Source organism: Rhinopithecus roxellana, chromosome 6 (assembly GCF_007565055.1).
Source record: "Rhinopithecus roxellana isolate Shanxi Qingling chromosome 6, ASM756505v1, whole genome shotgun sequence".
Lineage (NCBI taxonomy): Eukaryota > Metazoa > Chordata > Mammalia > Primates > Cercopithecidae > Rhinopithecus > Rhinopithecus roxellana.
The window spans coordinates 137886993-137914482 of record NC_044554.1 but is presented as its reverse complement, the minus strand read 5'-3'; the positions used below and the strand labels follow the sequence as shown (position 1 = coordinate 137914482).

The window sequence follows — 27490 nt, the reverse complement described above, 5'->3', positions numbered from 1 at the left end:
AGTTCAGATAAGGACCATAAGGATGAAAAAGATTAAAGGTAAAAGATTTTCAATATCTACACTGATTTGTTTATGTCAAGGAAATTTCAGAAGCATAGCCAAAATACATGAGTGATACAAATTTTATTTTTCATGCTAAAATTTTTTTTACAAATTTTATTGTGTCATACACAACTACAAGAGTAATAGTTACAACTGAATTAAAAAAATAGCATTTTGGGGGCATTTCTATTTGTTTGCTACTATCATAAGCATGTTTTGTTACATGAACAGCAATAATAATTACAATTACAGAACTGCTCAATTCATAAATGTAGTGTGTCATGATGGAGGCTACTACATAATATAAACAGTAAGTGCCAAAACATATTTTCACATTCTATATTATTATTTATTATATAACTAGAATCAAGGACTAGAATCTAGGTAATACCATCATTCACATATCTGACCAAGTGAATCAAGTGAGCAAGCACATCAAATCATTTTCCAAAATCTGTTATAGTTTAGTTCTAAAGAAAAATATAAGATGAAACATACAAGGCATGGCTTGTTAATAATTTATGCCTAAAACCATTATATAATAAAAATCTGCATCTTTTGCAACTTGGCATTTGTTTCATCTGACACAGTAATAAAAAAGATGAATAGTACTATCAGCACTTGGAATTACCCAACTACAGCTGATACAGTATCTCCCAGACTTCTAGTTTCTAAAATTCTTGGGGAAGTGGGACAATTTGAACTATAACAATCTACATGGTAGTAGTAATACCTTTTGGCCATTGGCCCAATACTAATCCTTTTTTGTTTTTTTTAATATTCAAAATATGCTGAAATCATCTCTTAAACACATTTCAATTAATGTAATTAAAAACAGAAGGGTAACAGCTTCCTTTTAGAAGACTTAGATTTAGTTATGAAAAATTTGCCATATCTTTGTTAATTAATGGAACAATTTTAGGGTCAAATATAGATCATACTCTATTTTTCAATTTAGAGTCTGTGATAAATACTTGTGCGAATAACTATAAACACAACCAAATTAGTTTTAAAAATGGAAATTACCATTTTTATCTCTTTAGTAACTTTAATCACTTGATTTTATCCAATTTAAGGACAAACTTCAAAAATTCACTGTGAAATTTATATTCTGACTAAGCACAAAAATACACAAATCTTAGTTCTAGTCAGAAATTTCAGCTGACAAATGAAAATTTCACTTTGAAAGTAGATCTGGGACACAGAAGTTAAATTTTTCATCTAAACACATCATAAATATATTGTTATAATGTAAAAATAATTTTTTAAAATAAATGTTTAACAGTCTTTTTACTCCACCATCTCAAACATGTAAAATTTTTTCCTAAAATAGTGTAAGATAAACATCTTATCTGAAACCCAATTTTATAAAAAAGAGAGAATAAAACTAATTACTTTTATATGTACTTGAGCCAAGTAGTTGCTGCTTCCAGATGTGAGCTAAAAATCATGACCTAATGACATTATGGTAAGCAACTTTTTGCTTATAACCCTAGTAACCTGAAATTCAATTCATATTGCTTATCAAAGACCCATATGTATTTGTAAATTTAAAAATTTACATCTTTTAAAAAGTAACAAACTATTTTCTTAAATAAAATATAATTATTATATAAATAACTGTTTATTCTAAGAACTTTAAAAGACAAACAAAATGGGGTAGGGGAGAGTTGGGCACATGCCCGCCAAGAAAATATCTAGAATTATATCACAATAATAAGGCTAAGAATCATCAAGGATTTATTGGACTAAAGTTTCAAGTCTCCTAACACGTTATTTTAATTGTGTTTTTGATGGTCTCCTACCTATTTGAACATTGCAGTGTCCTTTCCAAACTGTAAATCAGACAATCTGAAGTGTGCTATATTTTATTGTCATTTTCTTAGAGAAAATAATTGCTTCATTGGCCTAACAAAAAATGCACAGGAAAACTGTACACAAAATATAGCCATTTAAATGTTCCATACTGAAGATGGTTATTTAGTAATTTCAAACAATTTATGTGGTATCTAATATTTTCATACTATTCTTATTTCAAATCTCAAATACACTAATCTCTTATTTATAAATAATTTCCTTAGACAATGGATCAATCTTTATTGGAATGATGAAGGGGTACTAAATTTTAACAGAAAATTAAGCTAGAGATTATGTTCCAAAGCATTTTATAAGTGTTCATTCTTCACTTAAAACATTTTAGATGCTACCAAAATCTTAGTCCAGCAGTATTAGTTTGATTGTCACTACTATTTGAACTTTCCTCTCATTTTTAATCATACCAATCTGAGTCAGCAGGGATTTCCAATATATATTTTAAACGACAGAACACAGATATGGGAGACAGACACTTGGTCTGGCTCCAATTATACTACTTAGTTATGTATGTGATCTTCAGCCAGTCCCTCAACTTCTCCATGCCTTTCCTTCCCCTTCTAAAAGATAAGGAGCCTATCACTCTCCTTTGTTGGACTCATGGAACTGTGGGAAATCATGTAAGAAAAACATAGGAAAGAACTCTAAAAAGGGCCAATGTGCTATCAACATACAGACGTTTGTTATAGTACTGGATTTTATTAGAATGACCAGTCTACTAGGGTGTAACTTAAAAGAAAGTTATACCAAGAAGTATCAGAAAAATTTCTGTAACATATCTTTACCATGTCCTCTGGATAAGGTCTGAGAGCAGTCTAGAAAAGTGTATTAATACCTATCCTATTCCCATGGGAAAAAGCACATTGGACACTGACCTAAGAAAAGCTAAAAGCCTCATTCACTCTTTCTAGATGTTTTATGGCTATACTTCTGCTTCACCTGAATGTGTGTTTGTAGTTTTATTAATTTACAGCCTGTTTTGTTCCAGGCTGATTCTGACAGTTACTTAACTCTCTCTGAAAGTAGTCACATGCCATCTTAATTTCTCTTCTATCTTTTTTACTTGTTGCAAATTCTTGTTTTTTTTTTTCTGACTCAAACTCCGGTGAAACTAGATGTAGTAAAAAAAAACAAAAAACAATTTAATTCAAAAAATGAAAAAAGATTCAAAATTAAGTGACTTAAAAGCAAATGTTTCTTCTACTTTCCATCCTTTTCAGCAGATACTATGCATGCACTCTAATAGGATATAAGAAGCACAGATCATCAGAAAAATCTGTTTAATTTACACAATGTAATTTTCCAAGGTTAAAAGACATAAGCAAGAAATTTTCTAAGGTTAAAAGACACAAGCAAGAAAACAAGGATTGATTTTTGTATGAGCATATCTAAAAGATAATTTTAAATGAATGGTGATAATGAAGTAAATGGGACATGAGGACAGGGTGGGAACATAATAGAAAGGATATGATAAAATATCTTTAACATTTTTTTGATTTTACAGTCACTAAATGTGTAAAATTTACACATTTTAGTAAATGTGTAGCTCACTAGCTAAATGTGAAAGCAGACAGGTGACTGATCACATATGGAGAAGCAGATTTGGAAGCCCTACCAGAGATACAGGTGATTTTTGAAGTCACATAATTAAAAATGTTGAGACAAAAGGGGATCTATATCATATATAGACATAGATCATGTCAAATGAGAAAATGAGAATGATATAAAAAATACAAACAGAATCAATGTATCAAAGAAGTATGCAGTAGTAGTCAGAAAATATAGCAGAAAAAAATGAAAATGAAGTTGTATTTTTTTTTTTTTTTTTACTAGAAAGGCCATAATGAACTTAAAGGACTGATTTTGGGTTTAATACTAAGGATGGCTTGAGTTAGCAATGAATTAAGGGAAGACTAGTGTAAAAAAAAAAAAAAAAAAAGAAAAAGCACATTCAACAAATTTAAGATATTCACTCAGGAAAACCTGGAGAAAATAATATGAAAATTAAGGGGAAACCTGAGTGTGTTTAAAGGCAGAATTAAACAAATAAAGCTTACGTTTTATGCTTGAGAGAGTCAGACTAATAAACAGGCTGTTTCAGACCTAAGTTAGGCACTTAGGGGATGGGGAAAGGGAAACCTGATTTCTGTCATGAGAAAACAGAATGAAATTAATCTCAACCCACCTACATTTTTTGGTATCATCACTCCTACACTTAGTGATACTATTTTAAATGTCCCTAGAACTTGGCAAGTGAAAAAACAAAAAAAAAAAAATTAAATGAAAAATGATATTGAAAATATAAAACAGCACAGTAAGTCAATAATCTATATTTGAAAACAATTTTAAATAAAATTAAAACTAAAAGTAGAAAACTATAAAAAAGTAACTACTAGAGGCGTCATATTTCAAGTGATGTGCAAAGTGATTAAATTTCTAAATAGGTTTTGTTTTGATATAGCCACCATCATTTAATGACAGGATTTCTTGAACAATTTCTATCAAAAAAAAAGTTTCCTTCTGTAAAATATTGATAAAATTGATAACTGGGTACCTAACAGTTGCAAAATATGTCTACACCATTCTCTAGCATGAAAAGCAACATAAAAAAAAAAATGGAGCATCAAAGTATTTCAAATTTATTTTATGCCAGATCCAACACGTAATTGGAACCTATTCCCAATCTATGGGTTTCTGAATTTCATTTTCCTATTTATTGTATTTTTACGAGAAACTTGTAATGAATCTGTACCACTTTATTTGACATTTACTAAAGCTGTACAAAAGCCATGCACAGTTTATTTACAGTATTGTACATTAAATGATAATGTTTGAAGATCACACAAAGATTTCACAAAACTATAATACAGAAAGAGGTGTGAAAACATTAGGGGCTTTCAAAATTTCAGGTATGGAATTTTGCAAAGATTATTTTGGCTTACAAGTGTTAGGCAATCATTAACTTGAAGTAAGTAACAAAAACATGCAGATGATTACAGTGTCAACAGATGAAAAGCTATAAATGTTTAGCTGAAAGCTAAAATATTGTGTAGCTGAAATACTACCATATAACAATGGGAATTTATAAAACAGGAAAAAAGGTTATTTAAAAGTCTTCCATGAATAATAGACTTTCAGTAATTTTCTATAAAAACATTCAGAAATTAAGTTTCTCAAATTATGTTTATCACCAAAATTATGTTTTCAGTAGTGACTGGAGCGATGACTTTTAAATAATTATTTATTGTACTATAGGGGAAGTATCAGCTTTTCCTTGTAGGGGATAGGCTGGAGAAGGAAGTCAAACAGTAAATTTAGATTCAAGTAAAAGCTCCTAGTACAAATACATCATTAACACAGAGTGGAGAGTTACAAGAACTGCAGGTCCACATACTTTTAACTGTATTCTTAAAATAGAAGTGTAAACTTTAGGTTTGTTCAATTTAAGACCTCCTATTAGGATATACCTCTTCACTGAGAGTGTAGGAAACATCAATAGATATTTCTTCTTTAAATCCATCTCTTCCAGTTTTTACTGTTGTGGCTGAAGTACATTTAAATATTCAGACTGCCCCAACTGATAAGTTGTGTTTCTTCCACAGTCGACATACTGATACCTCTCCTGGGATATCTGTTCAGAGTGGCCAAAGTATGTTGTTGTCACAGTAACTCTAAAAATAATGTAAGTGGGGAGAGACATTTAATAGTTATATTAGAAGTTTTTCCATAATGAGACTACTTTTACACATAAAAATTATCTCCTAGAAGAGAATATTTGATTAATGATAACTTAATATTGTGCACATAGTCCTCTTAAGGAGCATTTCCCTAACAGACAACAAAAATGGATAGCTGAGTGAGCCCTGTCGATATAATTACACATAATAAATGTAATATTTTAAGACAATTATCTTCTGTTAAAAATATAAAAGTTCATTATATGCTTAAAAGTGACCATGGTTCTCTTATCATAGAAAAAAAGGTTAATCAAATGTCAGCTAACGGTCAAAACACCAAACCTGTAACCAACAATGTTTTATTGGCTTAGATAACACCCAATTTACAAACCAATAATATTACTACTTCTTATTACTGTTAATGACTACTTATCAAGGGAGTAAGGAACTGGATGTGGGGCTCAGTTCACCGTATCCTTTCCATTTTCCTGAACTCTTGTGACATCCAGATTCACTATTTAGCAGTCATGTAGTCTTTCACTACTTCTCTGACCAACCATTTCCTGATTTTTAAAGTGGGTGATATTTACTCAACCTCACAGCACTCTTGTAAGGCTTAAAACCCAACTGAGGTGGCATTTATAAAGATGTTGTGTATATTATAAGCCAATGTTATAAATCTAGAATTTTGACAAGCAATATCTCTTTCAAAAAAGATTCGTACTTACTGCATCATGAGTACTATGTTATGCACTTTGATGGATATCAGAGTACAGAAATCACTGTTAAAAGAAATTAAAACATGAACAAATACAAGTTATTACATTATAACTTATAAATATAAATTCTCCTTCCTATATTAAAGCTAACAGATGCTACCTAAGAATATATAATAAGCATTTATTGGTTGAGCATTTTCTATACTTCAAACAATGACTGATATATTCATGCCTTCTTACTAGAAAAACATGTATGTATTCACACCACTGCAGTTGCAGGGTTGTTTAAATGCAGGCTATAAATTACTTACATATTTTGCTCATCTTCTGAAATTTTGATAACTAGGTTGTTATTTACCCTAAAATTCTATATCTAAGCTTTCAAAAGATGATGAAAATTTATAATTATTTTAATATAGTAACTAAGTTTAACATAGTAACATAGTTAACATAGTAACTAAAAATAAAGTGACCCTAATTCTGAAAAAAAACGACAAATTTTATGTATATATATACATGAATATTATATATGTTGAAAAAGAAGAACAGAGAGGATCAGAAACCAGAATACTGCATAATGTACTCTTTTTGACTGATTATGGAAATTAAAAAACATGTATATTCTTAATACTTTATTTTATACATTTCATTACTTGATAATAAAAAGTTATAAATCAGAACTTACTACATATAACTCATTTCCTCTGCTATAATAGGTAGGTACTGTGTAATCAATCTGAAAGGCAAAAGGGAAAAAATCAATAGAGAATAGGATCAAAACATCAAATATTTCAGATATACTTCATAACTTCAACGAATTAGAAAATTTTCTCCCTTTACAAGCTTGATTCTCAAAGATTTCATCTTGTAAGTCTACAAGACACATTTCTTTTTCTTTTTTTTTTCTTTGAGACAGGATCTCACCTGTGTAACCCAGTACAGCGGTGCGATCACGGCTTGCAAGCCTCGACCTACTGGGTTCAAGTGATCCTTCCACATCAGCCTCCCCATTAGGTGGGACTGAGAGGTGCACACTACCACACTCAGCACATTTCTGTATTTTTTGTAGAGATGAGGTTTCACCATGTTGCCCAGGCTGGTCTTGAATTCCTGGGCTAAAGCAGTCCACCAAGCTCAGCTTCCCAAGGGTGCTGGTATCACAGGCATGAGCCATTGTACCCAGCGGAGACACATTTCTAAATCAAGTTTTTGAGGAAATTCCCCACCTCCTTCAAGCTATATGATATACAAAGTTGATACTCATTTCACTCTTACAAAGTATTTCATGATTGAGTCTTACTTGTTTCATATCAAGTGGACCAATATTGGTTATGTTGTTTAAGCGTGCCTTTCCAATAACTGTTTTCGCAAATTGAACTTGGGCAGTGATGTTTTCAACTTCGACAGAATAATAGTTATTGTTCGTTATATTTAGTGTGTTCTACAAAAAAGGAGACAGAAAATGTACAAGTTAGCTAAAAATAAACATACAAATATGCATTTAAAATTAAAGTAACTTCAGCTGTGGCTATGCTTCATTTATTAAGAAAAAGAAAGTAATACCAAAATGTCAAAGAAAATTAAACCAATTATTTGGTTTTATGCATGAGTACTATGTATGTAATATGCCAAGAATAAACACATGATTCAACATTTAAAAAAAGAGAAAATGTATAGTTTCAGAATATGGACAAATTAATGTCAGAAAATTTATTTGTGGCCTTAGCAAATGTTTAATAAAAATGATTTTAAGATTTAATCTACATTTTTACTAACTCAATATATACACGTCTCCACAAACTTTATTAGTAAGCTGTTTGCTATGCTATTAAATACAAAGATGATCATTTAAAATGTTCAATAGTACCTAAAATCATCTTTTTTGTTTAAAAGAAACTGCTATTTCAACTTATACACTAGTAGAGATTTACACCAGCTCACTATGAAGAAGAAATGGGCTAGATTCAAGTCTGGTTGGTTGGGGAGAAATGTGGTTACATCATTCACATGCTTAAATAACAACTAATAGCTGGGATCACCTTATACATTTCTAATTTACAATTGTCTTAAATTACTGTAGAAAACAGTCATTAAAAAATTTAAAAATGTTAAATAAAAAATAATAGATATATAAAAGATCTAAAACAGTCATACCAAAAGGTATCATAAACAAAATCAGTAGACACTAAATGATAAATAGAAGAAATATTTGTAAGCATCAGTTATAATCTAGAATATGCAAAGAGCCCTTACAAATTGAAAAGACAAAACTCTAACAGGAAATGAAAAAAGAACAAAGAATATACATAAACAAATCAAAAAGGTACAAAGCTAAATGGTCCAAAAATATTTTACAATGCTCAACTTCATTTACAGTTAGGAAAAAGTTAATTTAAGTAAAAATGGAATATTGTTTTAAATTCCTTGAACTAGTATACTTTATAGAAAGCAACAAATTCTATTCCTGGCCCAGATATGGGAAAAGGGTATATTTTTATACTGCTAGCAAATATGTGAAGTGTTACAGCCATTTCATCAGTAATTCAGTCATATACATTAAAATTAGAACTATGTACAGACTTTGATCTAGCAATCCTACTTCTGAGCACCTATTTCACAGAAATAAAAACATTAGGATGCTAATGACAGTGTCATTTGAAATGGGAAAAAAAATCCTCAAAATAAAATGAATTCTATTCATAAAACAATGAACACATTATATTAAGTCCTTATATGGAAAATTATGAAGCCATCAAAAAGAACCAAGCCAGATAATCAGGAAAGATTTTTACAAGGTATTAACAAATGTGAAAACCAAGATGTACATAAGTAAGTACTTAATAATATTTTTTAAAAATACTGATTTTTATAAAGCTGAATATGTGAGTGTATATATACATGTTAACAGGAATATGGAGAAAGATATGAAAAGATGCAATATGGGATGAGTTGAAGGAGAGAAAATAGTTTTAGTAAAAAAGGATGAAAGAATATGCTAGAGTCAGCAATTATATGATTACATTTATGGAGTCATTTACGTTGGTATAGTCACAAATGTAAAGAAATTTCAAAAAAGTTCTAAAACATAGTAAAAATAACCTTTATCTAAATATATAAACATTTTATCTGGTTCTTAATGTTCATGTCAATTTCATTTCTAGACATGATAGGAAAGATATAGTTAATTTGATGTCAATGGATCTTCTGATAAGACCAAGGATTGAAATTTAGAAGAATCTTGGAAGTCTTTGTATATGCAAAATTATGCTGGTACCTGTCTTTTTCTGTACTGTCCATAAGTTTCATTAGAATATTTAAAGGATCAATGACACAAAACAGGTTGAGAATACAAATGTTTATGAGAATTAAGACAAACAAAAAATGAGTCAGAATAAATAAAAATTTAGTAATAAAGGTTAGACATTTGTTGCTCAGAGTAGTGAGAATTCATTTAACTTAAAAGATGAAAAGAGATCATTGTAATTATTAACAAAGACCCTAAACTACCTATCATCTTTAATTGGCAAATATACTTTCAGGAATTTATCTTAAAGAAATAACCTGAAATGGAAACAAAGTTTAAGCACATAGATGTTTTCTGAATATTTGTAATAGCAAAATTAAACCTCCATTAAGAAAATGGTTGAATTAATTACAATAGGATCACGGAAAAGACTACACAAGACCATTTGACATGGGAAAATGTACTGTGACCTAGTTGAAATGTGCATTTGTATATACGTGAATGAGTGTGTGTATCCTTTACACGTGAGAATGATTACATTTGTAAATGTATATGCATTGCTTGTAAATATATGTATGTGGTAATAGTTCGACCTAAGTAGTAGAAGTAAAAATCTTTATACATTATAGTTTTCAAATGTCTTATAATGACAAATATTTTTGTAAGTAGAAAGGCAAATGTTATTAAAAAGTAGCACTACTAATATGTACTAATTTTAAGAAAGCAAAGCAGTTATATTTTGAAAATACTGATAATGTACAGAAAATTCAGCCTCTTATTGTTGTCTAAACTTAATGTTCATCCAAATAATAATCTTATTTTTCATTTAATGTTCAGTCTGTCTCAGTTTAAGTGGCAGTATTCCAAAATGTGAGAATTTCTGCAAAATTATTTAAAATAGAATATGATATTCACATTTAAATATACTTTCTGGTACTTAAAAGAAAACATCACATGGCTTTTTATTAGTAGTACATATTTATGTTCTTTGACACTAAAAAAGGCTTTGGAGGTAGGCCAAAAAAAGTCTGGTCAATGTTTTAAACAGTGTACAAAAAAGAAAATGTGTTCCTTGTTCCAAAGGGCTGAGAAAATACCCAACAATTCCCTAGTTGTGTAAAACAATTTACAATTAGCATTGTGTTATAAATGTCTTATTCACACATATATATATATTTTCCTATATTGTTGTTTTTAAAGAAGAAGCCCTTAAACCGGCAACTTTTGACAGAAAGCAATAAGGATAAATGGATCCATGGGAGTTACTTTTTCTCTGCAATTAAGTAGTGATTCCACTTTAACATAACATTTCGTTTCACTCACTGTCCCGACAAACCTCCCTCTTTCCAACCACCACTATAGACATCTCTACCTCAACCTTAACCATACCATTCACCTCTGCAAGAAAAAACAACTATCACTCTTCCTGGCAGATCACTGTCACTCACATATATTTCATGGCTGGCCAATATACATCATCCCTTTTCCTAATTCAACAGTTAGCAAACCATGCTCTTTTCAAACAAATGTTAACATGTAAAAAAGGTAGAAAACCTCTCTGAGCTTTTTGTTTGTTTTGTTTTCATGAGTGGCAAGGCTACACAGTCCTTCCAAAAACAATGTTTTAAGAAACACACATTGTTTGCAAAAAGAACAAAGCTGGAGGCATCACTTCAAACTATACTACAAGGCTACAGTAACCAAAACAGCATGGTACTGGTACCAAAACAGAGATATACACCAATGGAACAGAACAGAGCCCTCAGAAATAATACCACACATCTACAACCATCTGATCTTTGACAAACCTGACAAAAACAATAAATGGGGAAAGGATTCCCTATTTAATAAATGGTGCTGGGAAAACTGGCTGGCCACATGTAGAAAGCTGAAACTGGATCCCTTCCTTATACCTTATACAAAAATTAATTCAAGATGGATTAAAGACTTAACTGTTAGACCTAAAACCATAAAAATCCTAGAAGAAAACCTAGACAATACCATTCAGGACATAGGCATGGGCAAGGACTTCAAGTCTAAAACACCAAAAGCAATGGCAACAAAAGCCAAAATTGAAAAATGGGATCTAATTAAAGAGCTTCTCTACAGCAAAATAAACTACCATCAGAGTGAACAGGCAACCTACAGAATGGGAGAAAATGTTTGTAATCTACATATCTGGCAAAGGACTAATATCCAGAATCTACAAAGAACTTAAATAAATCTATAAGAAAAAAAATCAAAAAACCCCATCAAAAAGTGGGCGAAGGATATGAACAGACACTTCTCAAAAGAAGACATTTATGCAGCCAACAGACACATGAAAAAATGCACATCATCACTGGCCATCAGAGAAATGCAAATCAAAACCACAATGAGATATCTCACACCAGTTAGAATGGCAGTCATTAAAAAGTTCGGGAAACAACAGATGCTGGAGGATGTGGAGAAATAGGAACACTTTTACACTGTTGGTGGGAGTGTAAACTAGTTCAACCACTATGGAAGACAGTGTGGCGATTCCTCAAGGATATAGAACTAGAAACATCATTTGATCCAGCCATCCCATTACTGGGTATATACCCAAAGGATTATAAATCATGCTGCTATAAAGACACATGAACATGTATGTTTATTGTGGCACTATTCACAATAGCAAAGACTTGGTTGGAACCAACCGAAATGTTCATCAATGATAGACTGGATTAAGAAAATGTGGCACACATATACCATGGAATACCATGCAGCCATAAAAAAGGATGAGTTCATGTCCTTTGCAGGGACACGGATGAAGCTGGAAACCATCATTCTGAACAAACTATTGCAATGACAGAAAACCAAACACGGTATGTTCTCACTCATAGGTGGGAATTGAATAGTGAGAACATCCGGACACAGGGTGGGGAACATCACACACTGGGGTCTGTGGTGGGGTAGGGGGATAGCATTAGGAGAAATATCTAATGTAAATGACAAGTTAATGGGTGCAGAACACCATCATGGCACCTGCATACATATATAACAAACCTGCATGTTGTGCACATGTACTCTAGAACTTAAAGTATAATTAAAAAAAAACACAGGGCATTTTCACATATGCTAATTTACAAAAGAGAAACCAGTCACTTGTATGTCATCTTTAAAGCTGATAAAGGAATGGTCTGTTAAAGGTGGCAAAAACTGCATTTCCCAAATACAATGAAATGAAAATGTTACATTTATAAAATCTATCAAATCAACTATGTCAACACTTTGCTAGAAGTTATTCAGAGTCAAATATTGAAAAGTAAATTGTAATACCTTTTTTCTTTTTTTAGTTTATTTTACCCTCCTAAAGACATTTTCAAATGCTAAATGATTCTGCATATATTGAATTGCCAGTATTTATTATCTATTTTTAGCAGAACCAGAAATGGTACTGAAGGTCAATACAGCAAAGGCATACAGAAAGCACACTGACTAGTGTCACATTTAACAAACATCTCTTCTCAATGGGGACAAAGGTGCTGCTTAATAGGATAAAAGAATGAAGTTAAACATTTTTCATATAAATTTATACTCACTGTGATATTTAAATAAATTGTACGCTTCTGAACATCATAACTGACATATGCTGATTTTACACCAATGTATTTCACGTCGATAGAGCGAGGGAAAAGGAAAAACACAGCCAATCCGGAAAGGAGCAGACAGACAAACACAGAAGCCATCACATACAGCTTTCTGAAAAGGAAAAGAGGGTATTTAAGTACACGTGCATCAAGAATTATATAATGTAACATTAGAGAAGATATGTTCAATTTCCCCTGTATATTAGCAGCAACATATATTAAATGTTACCAAATTTTCACATCTGAAAGTACTGGGCATCGTTGAGTCTGAGTCTACCAAGTGTTAAGATGTTCCCTTCAAAAGATGAAATTGGCGGCACGCAGTGGCTCATGCCTGTAAACCCAGCACTTTGAGAGGCTGAGGTGGGTGGATCATGAGGTCAGGAGTTCGAGACCAGTCTGACCAACACGGTGAAGCCTCGTCTCTACTAAAAACACAAAAATTAGCCAGGCGTGGTGATGCATGCCTGATATCCCAGGTACTCAGGAGGCTGAGGCGGGAGAATAGCTTGAACCCGGGAGCCAGAGGTTGGAGTGAGCCGAGATCATGCCACCGCACTCCTGCCTGGACGAGAGAGCGAGACTCCATCTCAAAAAAAAAAAAAAAAAAGGAATCACATTTTTGGACACTGAAATTTTGGGCTTAAAAACAATAGAACATTTACTTTAGTGACTGCCAGAGCAGTTTTCACATTAGAATCAAGTTGAGGAGCTTCATACAAATACACATTTCAAAACTCCCTCTGAATTCACTGAAGCGGAATTTTCACGTGAGTTTTGCCATTGCATGATCCCCTAAAGTGACTGCTCATCAGAACCATCTTAAAAATAATGTTGGGGAAGGGAGAGCATGAGGACAAATAGCTAATCGTGCTGGGCTTAAAAACCTAAGGGATGGGTTGACAGGTACAACAAACCACCATGGCACACATTTACCTATCTAACAAACCTGCACATCCTCCATATTTTTAAAATAAAAAAAAAAATGACATAACCACATGCCTCATAAATGATTCTTACTATAGTCTCTTTTTTGAGTATTCTCATCTCAAAGTACTTATGTACTCAGTTTTTAAAATATTTTTTACATTGATCAACTCTGCTTTGAAGGTGGTGTTATATTTCTTTTTTTAATCAAAAGATATATTACACAGGTATAAGACAAGGAAGAAACTAAGCCTTACATGTCTTTGACATTCTTCTAACTCTCCTGAAATGTATTACTTCCTTTTCTTGCTCTTTCCAATATTTGTAGGCAAAAATTTCCTCTTTTCAAGGTTAACCTCAAACCCAGAGTTTCAAAGGACTATTTCCTGTTCTCTCTAATATACAAGCCCTCTACTGGATGCCCACAACATCCTCTTTTATTTGAGTCTTGCATGACAATTATTTCTTATTTTCCTTACATTCTACTTATACAAAAATTTTCCATTTTATTGTTTCTTCCACTCTCTCTTCGCCACCAATTCCGTTCTAAATGCTCTGATGGATTTAATCTTTGTATGTATTACAACAACTATTAAAGTGCCTCCTGCAGATATTTTAAAAATATTTCTTAGTGTTTTAAGTTGCCCAAGTTAAGAACAGAGCAAACTGGTTTATTAAAAAACAAAATAATATAAGCAAACACAAATTTGCTAAATCACTGCTACTAAGTCCATACTGTTGTCTTGAGCAAACGAAGTAGTTCCCACTTACTCATTCTGGACTCTCTCAACCTGAGTAGGGTAGTGATCCCCACTGAATTACCTAATAGGAAATTTAAACACGTTTATAGTATCTACAATACACCAAAATACATAAAAAAGCATAAGAAGAATTTAACATCATAATAAAATCTGAACTTTGTTGGATTTTCTACACGTTAGGGTTTTATTTTTAATTACTTATAGGTGGGTGAATCCATCATAATCTATTTAGTCCTTAGGGCTTATGAGTCAGTCCTAGTTGTAAATAAATGAATCATGTTCTAAATTACTCTGTATATCAAGTTTGTAGCCATAACAAACATTATTGAACCTCGTAGGACAATAAAACAACATTCCATGTAGTATTTCATTCCAAATTGAAAAATTGGCTAGTTTACTGACAAAATATATGTCTCCATTACAAAATTAATTAGCAATGATTTTTCTTATGGCTCTAGCGATAGCAACCAAATCCTGGGAGTTATAAAGGTGCTGATGAAGTTATGAAAGTTGTGTGGTATATCTGCAGTCAAGTTAGAATTCCATTTTTGCCATTTCCTACCCACAGTATTTAACGCAGTTTACTTCTCTTCCACTTTAAAATCCATGTTTGAGGATTAAATGACATAGCTAAAGTATACAGACAAAAGCAACTAATAATTTTCTAATCTCACCACAACTCACTTAATTTGTAAAGGAATAAAGACCCAGAGTTGTTCCCAAAATATTATAATTTTACTACAAATTGAGAAACAACTGTTCTTGGCCTTGTGTGAGCTCTGAGGACTATTCCCTCTGCTCCTATTGGGTGGTCTTTCCTCAGCCTTAGGTATGTTCCCCACACATATATGTTGACCAGGACGCAGCTGCAGTCTTAAGAGCACCCTCTGCAGCTCTCTACCGTCTGGTACTCAGCCCTGCTAACTCCAGTCATCTTGGTTTTCTGGACACCCAGTTCCATCTCCTCAATTGAGGAAGACCACTGAGCTCTGCCTGCGTTGGTTCCTTCCTTGTGCTGCAGCTTGGAACCTTCCTCAGACAGTAAGCTGGTACAATCACAGGGCTTGCTGGTGCAATTATAGGGCGTATCTCCTTTGTTTTTTTCTTTCTCAGGAATCACTGCCCTGTGCTGGCTGATGTCCAATGTTGGAAAATACTGTTTACTATATTTGTCCATTTTTTTAGTGATTTCAGGTGGAAGTATTTCAGGCATTATTCTATTTGGGTCAAAAGTGGACAATTCAATTTCTTTGATTTTGTATCTCTTTGTTCTTAATGCTAAAAATCTTGCTTCCTAAGGGATTTACATAATTAGTTATTTACATACAAAATTTCCAAACTACACCAAAGGTACTCCTAACAATGCAACTATTAAGTACAGTTTAAAATTTGTTGTGATTCTCTTTGCCATTTGGAACACAACTTACTAGACATCTACAATCATAGCACAATGTTTTCAAGTCACTGAAAATCTTTCAGTTTTGTTAGTGTCACCAACTTCATATACAGTTATAATAATGTTTCCTTTTATCTCAATTTTTGGCAGTTACTTTTACTTTTGATTTCATCTTTTATGTAAAAAATATGTACACATAGACACACACACACACACACTCTCTTTACTTGCTTATCCACTCCCTCTTCCAAATTCCTTCCCAAACTCTGAGGGGAACCAATTCTATTAATTTGGTTTATCATCCCATTGTTTTATTTGATTGGTTTTATTCGATTTTCTACACTTTAGCGTTTTATTTTTAATTTCTTATGGGCGGGTGAATCCATCATAATCTATTTAGTCCTTAGGGCTTATAAGTCAGTCTGTTTGTGTGTATATGTGTGTGGGTGTGAATGTGTGGTGTTTTCAAAGAAAAGCATTCTCAATATCACACTGTAGTAAAATAGTTCTTCCATTTTATCATTGTGTACATGGAATATCTCATTCCATCATCCTCTATTATGGGTATTTACATTGTTTCCAGCTGTTTGCTTCTGCAAACATTGGCACAATGAATAATTTGTGCAAATACAATTTACTATATTTGACAACTATCCTTAGAATAAATTTTTCAAAGTAGGATTCCTGAGCCAAAAAGTAAATGCAGATGTAATTTGGCAAATAATGCCACATTTTCATTCACTAGCAAGGAATGAATATACTTGTTTTCAGTCACTACTGCCAACAAAGTATGTTGTCAACATTTTGGATTTTTGCCAATGTGACAGAAATGGCATCTAAGTGTAGTTTTAATTTGCATTTCTATTATGAGCAAGATTGGACATCTTTTCAAATGTTTAAAGGTCATTTGCATTTCTTTTTTGTGAACTAGCCGTTCATAGCTTCTACTTTGCTTTGGAGGTTGGCCTTTTTCTTCTCAAATTCTGAAGCTCTTTTTAGAGTAAGGATATTGGCCCTCTGTCTGTGATATGATTTGTAAACATTACTACTCAGTTTGCTATTTGTATTTTGACTACAGTTAAGGTTCTGTCTTCATTCTGTAAAAGTTTATCTTATCAAATTTACCTCTTCTGCATTCAAAATAATAGTTTAAAAAGTTCTCCCACTTTTAGGTTATAAAGGGATTCATCCTAATTTCCTTCATATTCATATCTATTTACACATTTTGTAATAAAAGGTCAGACTATTTATAAAATCTTTGGTGCGTTTTATTTTCCTGATGACTAAATACGTCACTCCACTGCTTATCTGTTTGAGGCACTGTAGTCAAGCAGCAGCATGTCAATCTGATTTTCTAACCTTTATAAATTAACTGATCCTTTTGCCTGGGTATTTAGGAGTTTTGCTGTTGTTTTCTTAACACTAAAGTTCAAGAATTTCACTAACATGGGTTCATTTTTTTCAGGATTGTGATGTCTTTTCAATATGTAGGTCTCTGTGTTCTTGATTTAATGTTTTGCATTTGTTCAGTTCTATTCCTTTGGTTTTCTTCAGATGCTCCAATTACATACATGTTCAGTTTATCTGACTTTCAGACTTCTCTCAAATCATTTACATTAATTTGTTGTGTATGTCTTCATTCCTCCTGTTTATGTTCTATTTCTCTGACTGTACTTCCAATGTATTTGTACTTGTGTTCTTCCAGTTTTGTGGATGTGTTTTTCTTCCAATTCTTTCCAGAGGTCTGTAAATTCTCTTTTCACATACTCTGATTGTTTAGTTATCTCATTTCTGAGCTTCTCAATTTCTGCCTTATGCTGTCCTGTTGTAGCTTCTATATATAGTATTAAGTTAAAGCGTTCATCTACTCTTCTCATATACCTTTATTAAAGTGTCACTATTTTGCTCAGCTTACTTTCTTCAATTTCTTAAAAAGTATATTTGTATAATGCTTTTTTGTGATCCTTTCCAGTTGCTCATGTTTAAATGAAAAGAGCTTTTGTACTTTTAAGAAAAGGTTCCATTTTTGGTGATGGAATATGCCAGCGTCACTTTGCTAGCTTCACTGTTCAAGGGATCCATCCTCTGTTGATATACAAAGTATTTGAAAACATGGCCTCCATGTGTATTTATCGCCACAGTTTTGAGATGATCTCCCTAATATCTGAATCTGTTCTCTCCTTCATTCCTAACTCCTGTCCTGTAGACATTGTTTTCTACTCAACAACTTTTTTCTTGAGGATATGTATCTGTACCCTTTTGCAAGAATTTTTGTTTTGACATTTCCTAAGGTCGCTGAGGATTTAGGATGGTCCAGTTCCTTCTGATCTTCTCGAAGATGCTTAGTACATCTCTGTGGTCTTTTTGTACTTTCTTCAAGCTACAGCATGCAAATCTTATCATTTTTGCAGATTATTCTTGGAAATATTTGCTGGGTGTCCTCTTCTTTTGGGACAAAGTACTTGCTTTGTGTATCAGGGCTCATAGGATCCTTAGTAACTCTCTTTTTGCTTTCCTTCACAACCTCCACACAGCTGCTAAGCCAGCTGGGGTCTCTGTTGTCATCATGTTTAAATACCAATTTTTATTCTGGGGTTGTGGAGCATACCTTATCCAATTTTTAATGAAAATTTTATGTGAGTGTATGTGTTTCCTACTGTTATTCTAGATCTATTTCCATAGATTTGAGAAGATAAAGATACCATACTGCTTTCAAGACCTTACCTCAAACAGAAATTCCTTTTTTGTTTGTCTGTTTAAGGATACAAAGCATATGATGACATAATTTAACAACGTGACAGCATTTTTCCTTTTAATAGTTTTAACTAGAGTTGTTTATACATAATTCGAAAAAATACAAAAAACAAAAATAAAACATAAAACACTGCCATATTCTTAGAATCACTTACGTTCTTCTTGGCCTTAATCTCTGATCACTATATGGAATCAATGCCACCAGTTGGTTTTCTTGCCCTAAATGTGAAAGAAGTAGGTTTAGAAATTACTATGATTAGTTAAAAATACAATGGCTCCCCATCACAATCTGGTTTGGAAAGACCAGAATATCATCTGGCACTCATCTCTTTCCTTTAGTAAATTGTTAAGTCTTCAGAAAGTACCCAGCAGAAGTTCTAGAGAAGACAGTGTGTTTTTTCCACACCTAGATGTCGAGCTTAAAAAAAAAAAAAAAAACACATGTAACAAATGAGGGCTCCATTACTTTTTCTTCCACTGCAAAATTTTAAACAGTCCCAGCTTTCAGAAGAGCTAAATTTACCAGGCCTTCCTTCTGCTTCACTGTTGTCCATTAAGACTCTGATTTGTTTGTCTGGATGATAAAAGAAGAAAGATATTGCTATCTCCCTTTCCTGAAACCTCTATCACTGCAGAGCTTCTGACACTGTCCCCCTCGAAAACCAAAACTGGCTTTTGAAGTAGAAGTCTCAAGCTTTAAGAGCCCCCTACATAATGAGTCTTCCAGGGTCCTTTCAGGTCTCACCCCAATTCACATTAAAGTCACTTCAGAATCCTTTCTTTCTTTCTTGGGTTGAGCTAAATCCGTAAGTTTAAAGGATAAATGGACCTTTAAATGCCAATTTTATAAGCTTATTAGAAGTTGGCTTATCATATTAACTATTAAGGTACCAGATAGTCAAGTTCTCTTTAAAAGCTTTCTAAAATGCTTCTGTTATTCCCTCCAACACTTCTATACTCTTCCTCTCATCTGTGCTCCCCCATCACACCCATATATAATTATACAAAATTATACAAATACATACAATATGGATATTTGTGTTTTTGTGTGTTTACGTATCTCACCTTGTTTAGTGGTATTCATTTGGCTAAAACTACAACCCTGGTTAAAACCTACCCTCTGGCTCCTATGTGTATATCAACACAGCTAAACATGGACACAGAAAAATACACAACTGGTTTCATTTTTGATCACTCATGTCAAGTAGCACTCAATGAAGTCAACAATCATACTACATTTCCCAAGTTCATACTCTCAAGCTGACTCTCCAAGACCACAATTTTATAACTTCAATTCTCTTCAAATCTTTAATATCTTCTTCGCTATCCTCATTCTTAGTTCATTATGTGATAAACAGAAGATAATTTCTACAAGCTTCTACTATCAGATCTATCCACCTACCTGCTTCTGTGTCCATACTTTACCTTCTCTTTTATTACCAAGAACAAACTACCCATGTTTATAACTTATCTTTTATAGAAAAAAGAGCAGCTCTTTGCTCCTGTGCAGCAGATCTGCCCTTTCGTCTGTTCAAGAACATTACTCTAATAATTCCTCGTATCTCCTGAATTACCAATGTCTACTCTACAGATAATTCTCATCAGGGTCTATTATTCACTCCATCTTATATATACACATATATAAAAAAAAAAATCCCTCTCCTGACCTCACAGCCCCTTCTAAGGACCACCTCTCTTCTCTCTGCTATGGAGCCAAACTCCTCCGAAAATCTATTTTCTCTCTATGTAACATCTCCTATTGAGCCCACTCTATACATGCTACACATGCCTTTACCAAAACTGCTCTTTTAAACTCTCCTGTGGCCTCCGTATCACCAAATCTAATAGTCAGTTCTCAGTCTTCACACTACCTAATCTACCAGTAGCATCCAACATTTGGTAACTCTTTTCTCCTTGGTACACTTTCTTCACTTATCTTCCATGATACCAGACACAGTGATTCCTCCTCTCTCGCTGTTCTTTCTCAGGGTCCTTTGTTAATTCTTTCACTGACCTTGATATGCCAGTGTCTCAGGATTCAGTGCTAGGGTCTCATTTTGCTATCTGCACTGACTAGCTTGGTGCTGTCATCCAGCTAAGCTTTAAGTGTCATCTATACATTGATAACTTGAGGCTGGGCCCTGCAATTGAATTTCTGACCCTTATGATAACTAACTGCCTAATGAACATATCCATTTCCATGTCAAATAGGTATCTCCAAATATACATGTGTAAACTTGAGCTCCTGAACTCTCCTGTGACATATACACTCAAACAATATTTTTTTCAATTTTAATAAATTGTTACTACCTTCTTTCAGTTGCTCAAACAAACGAACCTAAAAAAACAAAAAAGTCTGCAGTCATCCTTGATTTCCTGCTTTCCATAATCTGTATCCAGGTGGCCAAAAAAGTTTACTGGTCACACCTCAAAAATGTAACCAGACTGGTAAAACAGTACTCCCCTACCCCCTGAGTCTGGTGCATTAAGCCCTTCAACTACAATAATTATTTTATTCTTAAACAGCTACTATCCCTGTGAAGATAAAACCATCATACTCAAAGGCCAATGCAAATGTAAACTTCAATTCCAACCCACAGCATTTTTAAGACTCTGGTATACTTTATACTTTCACTTTGTCCTTTTTCCCTCTGGGTGTCTCCAGGGTCACATATCAACTTTCACCAAGAAGATAATGAGAACAGCATAAGGTATCTTTATTATTTCCACTTATTGCCACTGTTCCTAAAGTAACTTATAAGCAGCACATAGAGGATTATTTCCTTCTGACGTCCCCTGTGATATATCACAAACAATTTTTTTTTTCAATTTGGCTCATTTTCACATACCATCCCTCTTCATAGAGTTTCTTTTAGAAATAACTGATTATGGCACAGCCAGCTTATTCTTCTTTAGATAATGAATTGAAAATATTAGGTTGGCCAGGCGTGGTGGCTCACAGCTGTAATTCTAACACTTTGGGAGGCCAAGGCTGGATGATGGCTTGAGCCCAAGAATTCAACATCATCCTGGGAAACATGGGGAAATTCTATCCTTATTATTAAAAATAATAAAATTTTAAAAATAACATGAAAGAATAAGCTTCCTTACACATTAATTCTGGCTGGGCATGGTGGCTCACTGCTATAATCCTAGCACTCTGGGAGGCCGAGATGGGAGGATTGCTTGAGGACAGGAGTTCAAGACCAGCCTGGCCAACAATTGCGAGATCTCATCTCTTAAAAAAAAAAAAAAATTAGGTCAACAAATTACTTAAATCGCTTCTAACATCTGATATAGCAAAGTAGCAAATAACTATAATGTCATCTCTATAGATGCCAAATAGGACTAAAAGTTTTTGTTCACAAGACAGTGAATATCTGTTACAATAGTAGGAGGGAATGAAAAAATACTAGAGGTAGTGAGGTGGTTTTCTTGACTGCTTTAGGAACCTTGATTAATATTTTTTTATTTGTTTCTTTTGCATCTTTTTGCCTGAAGATAACTGATATGATGTTTCAACTTTAATTCTAACAGTCTTCTAAAACAGGTGGTTCCTGAGACCCATAGTTTTTATAGTATTTGAGCAAATACCTGAAATCATTATTTAAAGGGAAAGCAATGCAATAACACATACCCCTAGGAATTCTTCCTGTTCCCTGACAAGTAGGGCAGGTGACACTATCTCTTCCTGTAAATTCCACATATGGAAACTGAGAGACATCTCCATTTCTTCCATCTTCATTATGGACTTCACTATTAACCAATCCATTCCTCATATTTTCAGATGTGACTCCATCATAAGCATCTTCTTTGCTTGAATGCAAAGGCAAATGAGAAAGAGACTTTCCCATGTCTAAAGAAAAATAAAAATCTTACAGTAAACTTCAGGGAAAAAAGTACATTCAAGAACTCTATGAGATATTTACACTAATTAATTTGAACAGTAAAGGAAGAGTCAAACTCTGTAAAATATTTGAAGGGACTTATTCTGAGCCAAATATGAGTGACCAAGGCCTGAGGCACAATCTCAATAGGTCCTGAGAAAATGTCCTCAAGGTAGTTGGGTTACAGCTTGATTCATACATTTTGGAGACAGAAATTACAGGCAGAGGCATAAATCAATACATGTAAGGTATATATTAATTCAGCCCAGAAAAGCAGGACATTTTGAAGCAGGGGTGGAAGGTTGGGGGGTGTCCAGGTCATAGGTGCAAAGGTGGATTTAAAGATTTCCTAATGGCAATTGGTTGAAACGGGTTAAACTCTACCTGAGGAGTTGAAGTCAGCAGAAAGAAATGCTTGTAGTTAAGACAAGGGAGGAGGTTGTGGAAGCCAAGGTTCTTATTATGTAGATGATGCCTCCAGGTAGCAGGCTTGAGAGAGAATAGTTTGTAAATGTCTCTTAGTACACCTTAAAATATTGCAGTCTTGATTAAATCTCTGCTGGATTAAGGAAAAGATCTGGAAAGGAAAGGGAATTCTGTACAGAATGTGGATCTTCCCCACAAGAGACAGCTTTGCAAGGCCATTTCAAAGAAATATATTTTGGGGTAAGATATTTTGATTTCTTTCAGGGCCTGCTATCTGTCAAGTGATTCTATATTAGAGTCAGGTTGGGATTTGATATCTTACTGCTACAAAGAGACTCTTTTGTTAGTTTTAAACATCTCTATTTTCATTAATGCTGGTCAGTTGTGCCTGAATTCCAAAGGGAGGAAGGTATAACAAGGTATGTTCAATCCCCTCTGCCCACCTTTTCATCATGGCCAGAATCACATTTTTAGGTTTACTTTGCAATGCCCTTGACAGAGAAGCAGGGTCCACTCAGTCAGTTGGGGGGCTCAGAATTTTATTTTTGGTTTACAGAACACATTTTAAGAGAATGTTTAAACTACCTTTTGGATTAGGATAATATCCAATCAAAATAATGTCTGAAACAAAGGAGCCATTTACGAGAGCCCAGAAGTGTTTTTTAAAGAAAATAATGTGAAATGATATCCTATCATGCTTATGATGAGAATGGGCCTTCAAACATTAACATCTGACAAAAGTCTACATCTGCAGGTTCTCTGAAAAGAAACATGCAGGTTTCATTTTCCTTAGAATAAAACAAAAATACATTCTACCTTTTAACCAGTTGGCACCAAAGGCAAAAATTGCTTTGGGCAGATGATAGCTAGGTATTTGATGTATCTCTCCAAGTAACTTCAAAAGAGTACGTTTCAGCCTCTGAAAATTCATGCACCTTTGTGATAAATACAATCACCACTCTTCCATCCTTAAATTTCTTGCTTTAAACATTTAAACACTTGCAACAACAATAAAAAGCCCCAAAATTCCAAAATCATGCAAGTTTTTTTCATTCAGCAGTTGACAGAGTTAAAATTATGAAGCCAATGTTCCAAAATATTAAATATAATTTACAAAGCAGCAAAATTTAGAATACTGCAAACTTTTAGGATAAGAGTATCAAAATAACATGGGAAAATTAAATACACATGTAAAAATCTAAGTAGAAATAATTAGTACTAGTGCCTACACAAAAATAACTTCTGCAGGTAGATAATGAAGTAACTTTATACTTAAGGCCATACCCTTTTAAAGCTCAAAAGAACTTAATAGTCATACAATACACCCTGCTGGCATTTTCCTGCTTATATCCTGAGAAAAAATAAAGTGAAAAAGTAAAACTTAAAAGTAACATAATTCTACTCCTTCTAAATTTGATATGTCTTTTAGCGGTTCCTAAAAATAGATTACAGACATTAAGACAGATAGTATTTCTTTCAAAAATTCTCACTTATTTGATTAAACAAAACAGATACTCCAAATAAGTCAATTCATCCTAGAGTATGAAGAAACTTTTACTTTCTAGAATTGGCATGCCTGATGGGAGGTTGCTTGGTGGGTACAATGTGTATTGCTCCAGTGTTGGATGCACTGAGGGCCTTGACTTCACTAGGATGTCATGTATCAATGTAGCAAATTGCACTTGTAGCAAATTGCCCATGAATATATACAAAATAAATACAAAGATAAAAAAATAAAACTCGCATGCCATCCGCTTGTTGCTGTCACTCAAACAGAATAAAAAAATATACAAACGGTGTACAAACGAAACTGTAAAATAAGATTTTCACTCTTTCAAAAAAAAAACCTATGTATTTATAAAAGTAATTGCCCACATCAAAAATACAAATGATTTATGACTTCTAAAAAATCACTGTCTTAATTTGGCTCAGTGACACAATACCCCGGTCAAATCAACACCTGCCAGCCACAGGTAGGTTAGGGAAGACTTAACAGCACTGTCCCCACAGAGTGACCCTGGGGTCTATGCGGAACACTAGCTGAACTGGGATCATTGGGCCTTACCAGCAAGGTCTTAAGGGCACCCTTTCAGCCTTAAAGGCACCCTTTCTGGGATCTCAGTCAACACAGCCAGGGTGTAAGCTGCATCTTACTGGAGGGCATTGAGAGAAAAGACACAGAAAGGGAAACTCAAGTGGCTCTCCGTTTGGGCCTGTTTTCTGTCCTAATCTAACAGCTGCCGTGATCGATTGTTTTAGGCAGGTGTTTGGACAAGTGCCAGACTTTGTCAAAAACTGGGAATCCCTTGCCTTCTCTACTAGATTTTCCTTAGAGAACTGACAAGTTTAACCACTTTTATTCTTGGAGACTCAATGGTTTAAAAAAGGGGTGCTAGACCCTCTTCTCCAACCTCTCGGTGCTCAATGTTATTATAGCAGTTCCTTCCTTTACTGAAAGCCAACATGGATATCAGACTCAATTTGGAGAGAAAAAATATATCACAGCACTCCAATTTAAATGGCTCCTGATCGTCTGTGCAAACACTGGTTTTAGTTCTAAAAGGGCTTGAGAACGAAGGAAACCAGCGCCTTTAAAAAGCTCCATAAACAACACCTAGCACAAAGTCTACTCTGTAAAGGTGAAAAATATCCCCGCACCATGGCAAGAAAATTCATCAACAGCAAAAGCAAGAGGGCCACCTGGCGCTCAAGGGGTGAGGGCCTTGAGGCAACCCAGAGGCCGGGCTTGGGCCGAAGCCCCGTGTTCCCTGGCTGGGCCTCATAAGAGGCGAAACAGCACCTCGATCTCGAGCCCTGAGCGCCGTCGTACCTGCGGCGGGCCCAGCACCCAGGCGGTCTCCCCTCCTTGTCAGGCCCGGCTTAAGCCGCGGCGCAGCCGCTCAGCCCTGCTCCGGAAGGGGACCTGGGGACTGCACGTCCGGGGTCGCTCACCGGCACGCGGGGCGCTGCGCAGTCCCAGGCTGCTTCGGCGCGGACAGGGCCGAGGACAGGGTCACGGAGTCCACAGTCCCGGGAGCCGGGGGGGTGGAGCGACCGGCCTGTAGCGCGCGGCCGCCGCAGAGCTGGGACGGGGGAGGGGTAGGACAACGACGGCATCAGCAGAGGCCAAGCGCTGCTGTAACCTGCGCCTGCGCAGAGCGCTCCCGGAGGGGCGGGGGAGCCTCAGGCGTGCACCTGACGCATGCGCCCTTCTTCCTCCTGCTTGAGCCCTTAGGCGCAGATCGTGTGAGAGTGTGCGCTCTCCGGGTTTCATTACCTTGGTGTGCCCCAGACTTCAAACTAAAGTGTGTCCACTCTAGCCACGAATTACCTAGGAATAGTCACTCTTCCTTTTTGCCATGTCAGACCATTTTCTTTTGCAAAGGGGAAACGTGCACCATCTGCCTCAGCTTTCAGCTGAGCGGCCTCTTTGCTCACGCAATGCGAGTTGTCGCTGACACTCTGGTCTCTAGGAATGGGATAAACTGGTCCGTACACACGCCGCTGACAGAAGCAAAGCTACTTCTATTTTAATTTAGAAACTTGTCAACTAGAAGGAAACACCAAGCGGCAAGGCCATATTTTTTGTTTTTGTTCGGTTTCGTTTTGCTTTGCCCACGCTGCCCCTCCCCACCTCTTAACTCTGGTGCTAGTTACAGGTGTGTGAAATCCCGCTTCGGATCCCAGTACTTCAGCTCTTCGCTGTGGGTGGGGGCTACCCTCCCCAATGTCTAGGTCATTTCACTGAGAAGATAAGAACAACGACAAAGAGTCGGTTTGAGGGATCAGTGAGATGCAGGTAATGATATTAAGGGCACTCTAGTCTCATTGCCTGGGGAGAGTTGAACGTTTAATGAATGGTAGGCATTGTTGCAGTCACAGGAGCAAGGAAGTGAGAGTTATATATTTCTCTCTTCTAACAGGATCAGTGTGTTCCGGCAATTGGGAAATGAAGCTATGTAAAAGTAGAAAATACAAGTCAGAACAATATCCAATGTAATGTTTAAAAGGATTACTGTAGATCCATATGTGAGACAGTGAGCTTTCTCATACAATGTTGTCGGAGATTTAAAATTCCTAAGTTTTCTGACAGGCGGTCAATATATATCAAGACTATTAAAATATTCACATCGTTTGGCCCAGCAATTCCACTCTTTCGGAAGTATCCTAAACC

General features: G+C 34.7%; 1 protein-coding gene across 1 annotated transcript; it reads right to left on the bottom strand.

The window, feature by feature from the left end:
- Positions 1–104: 104 nt before the first annotated feature.
- On the bottom strand, positions 105–26486 carry TMEM106B (transmembrane protein 106B). The gene is given in 9 exon segments (XM_010357715.2): positions 105–5585; positions 6320–6373; positions 6996–7024; positions 7026–7046; positions 7611–7751; positions 13118–13277; positions 19159–19222; positions 22641–22859; positions 26269–26486. Coding segments are annotated over 8 exon segments (825 nt in total). The 5' UTR covers positions 22858–22859; positions 26269–26486; the 3' UTR covers positions 105–5446.
- Between the last annotated feature and the right edge of the window lie 1004 nt (positions 26487–27490).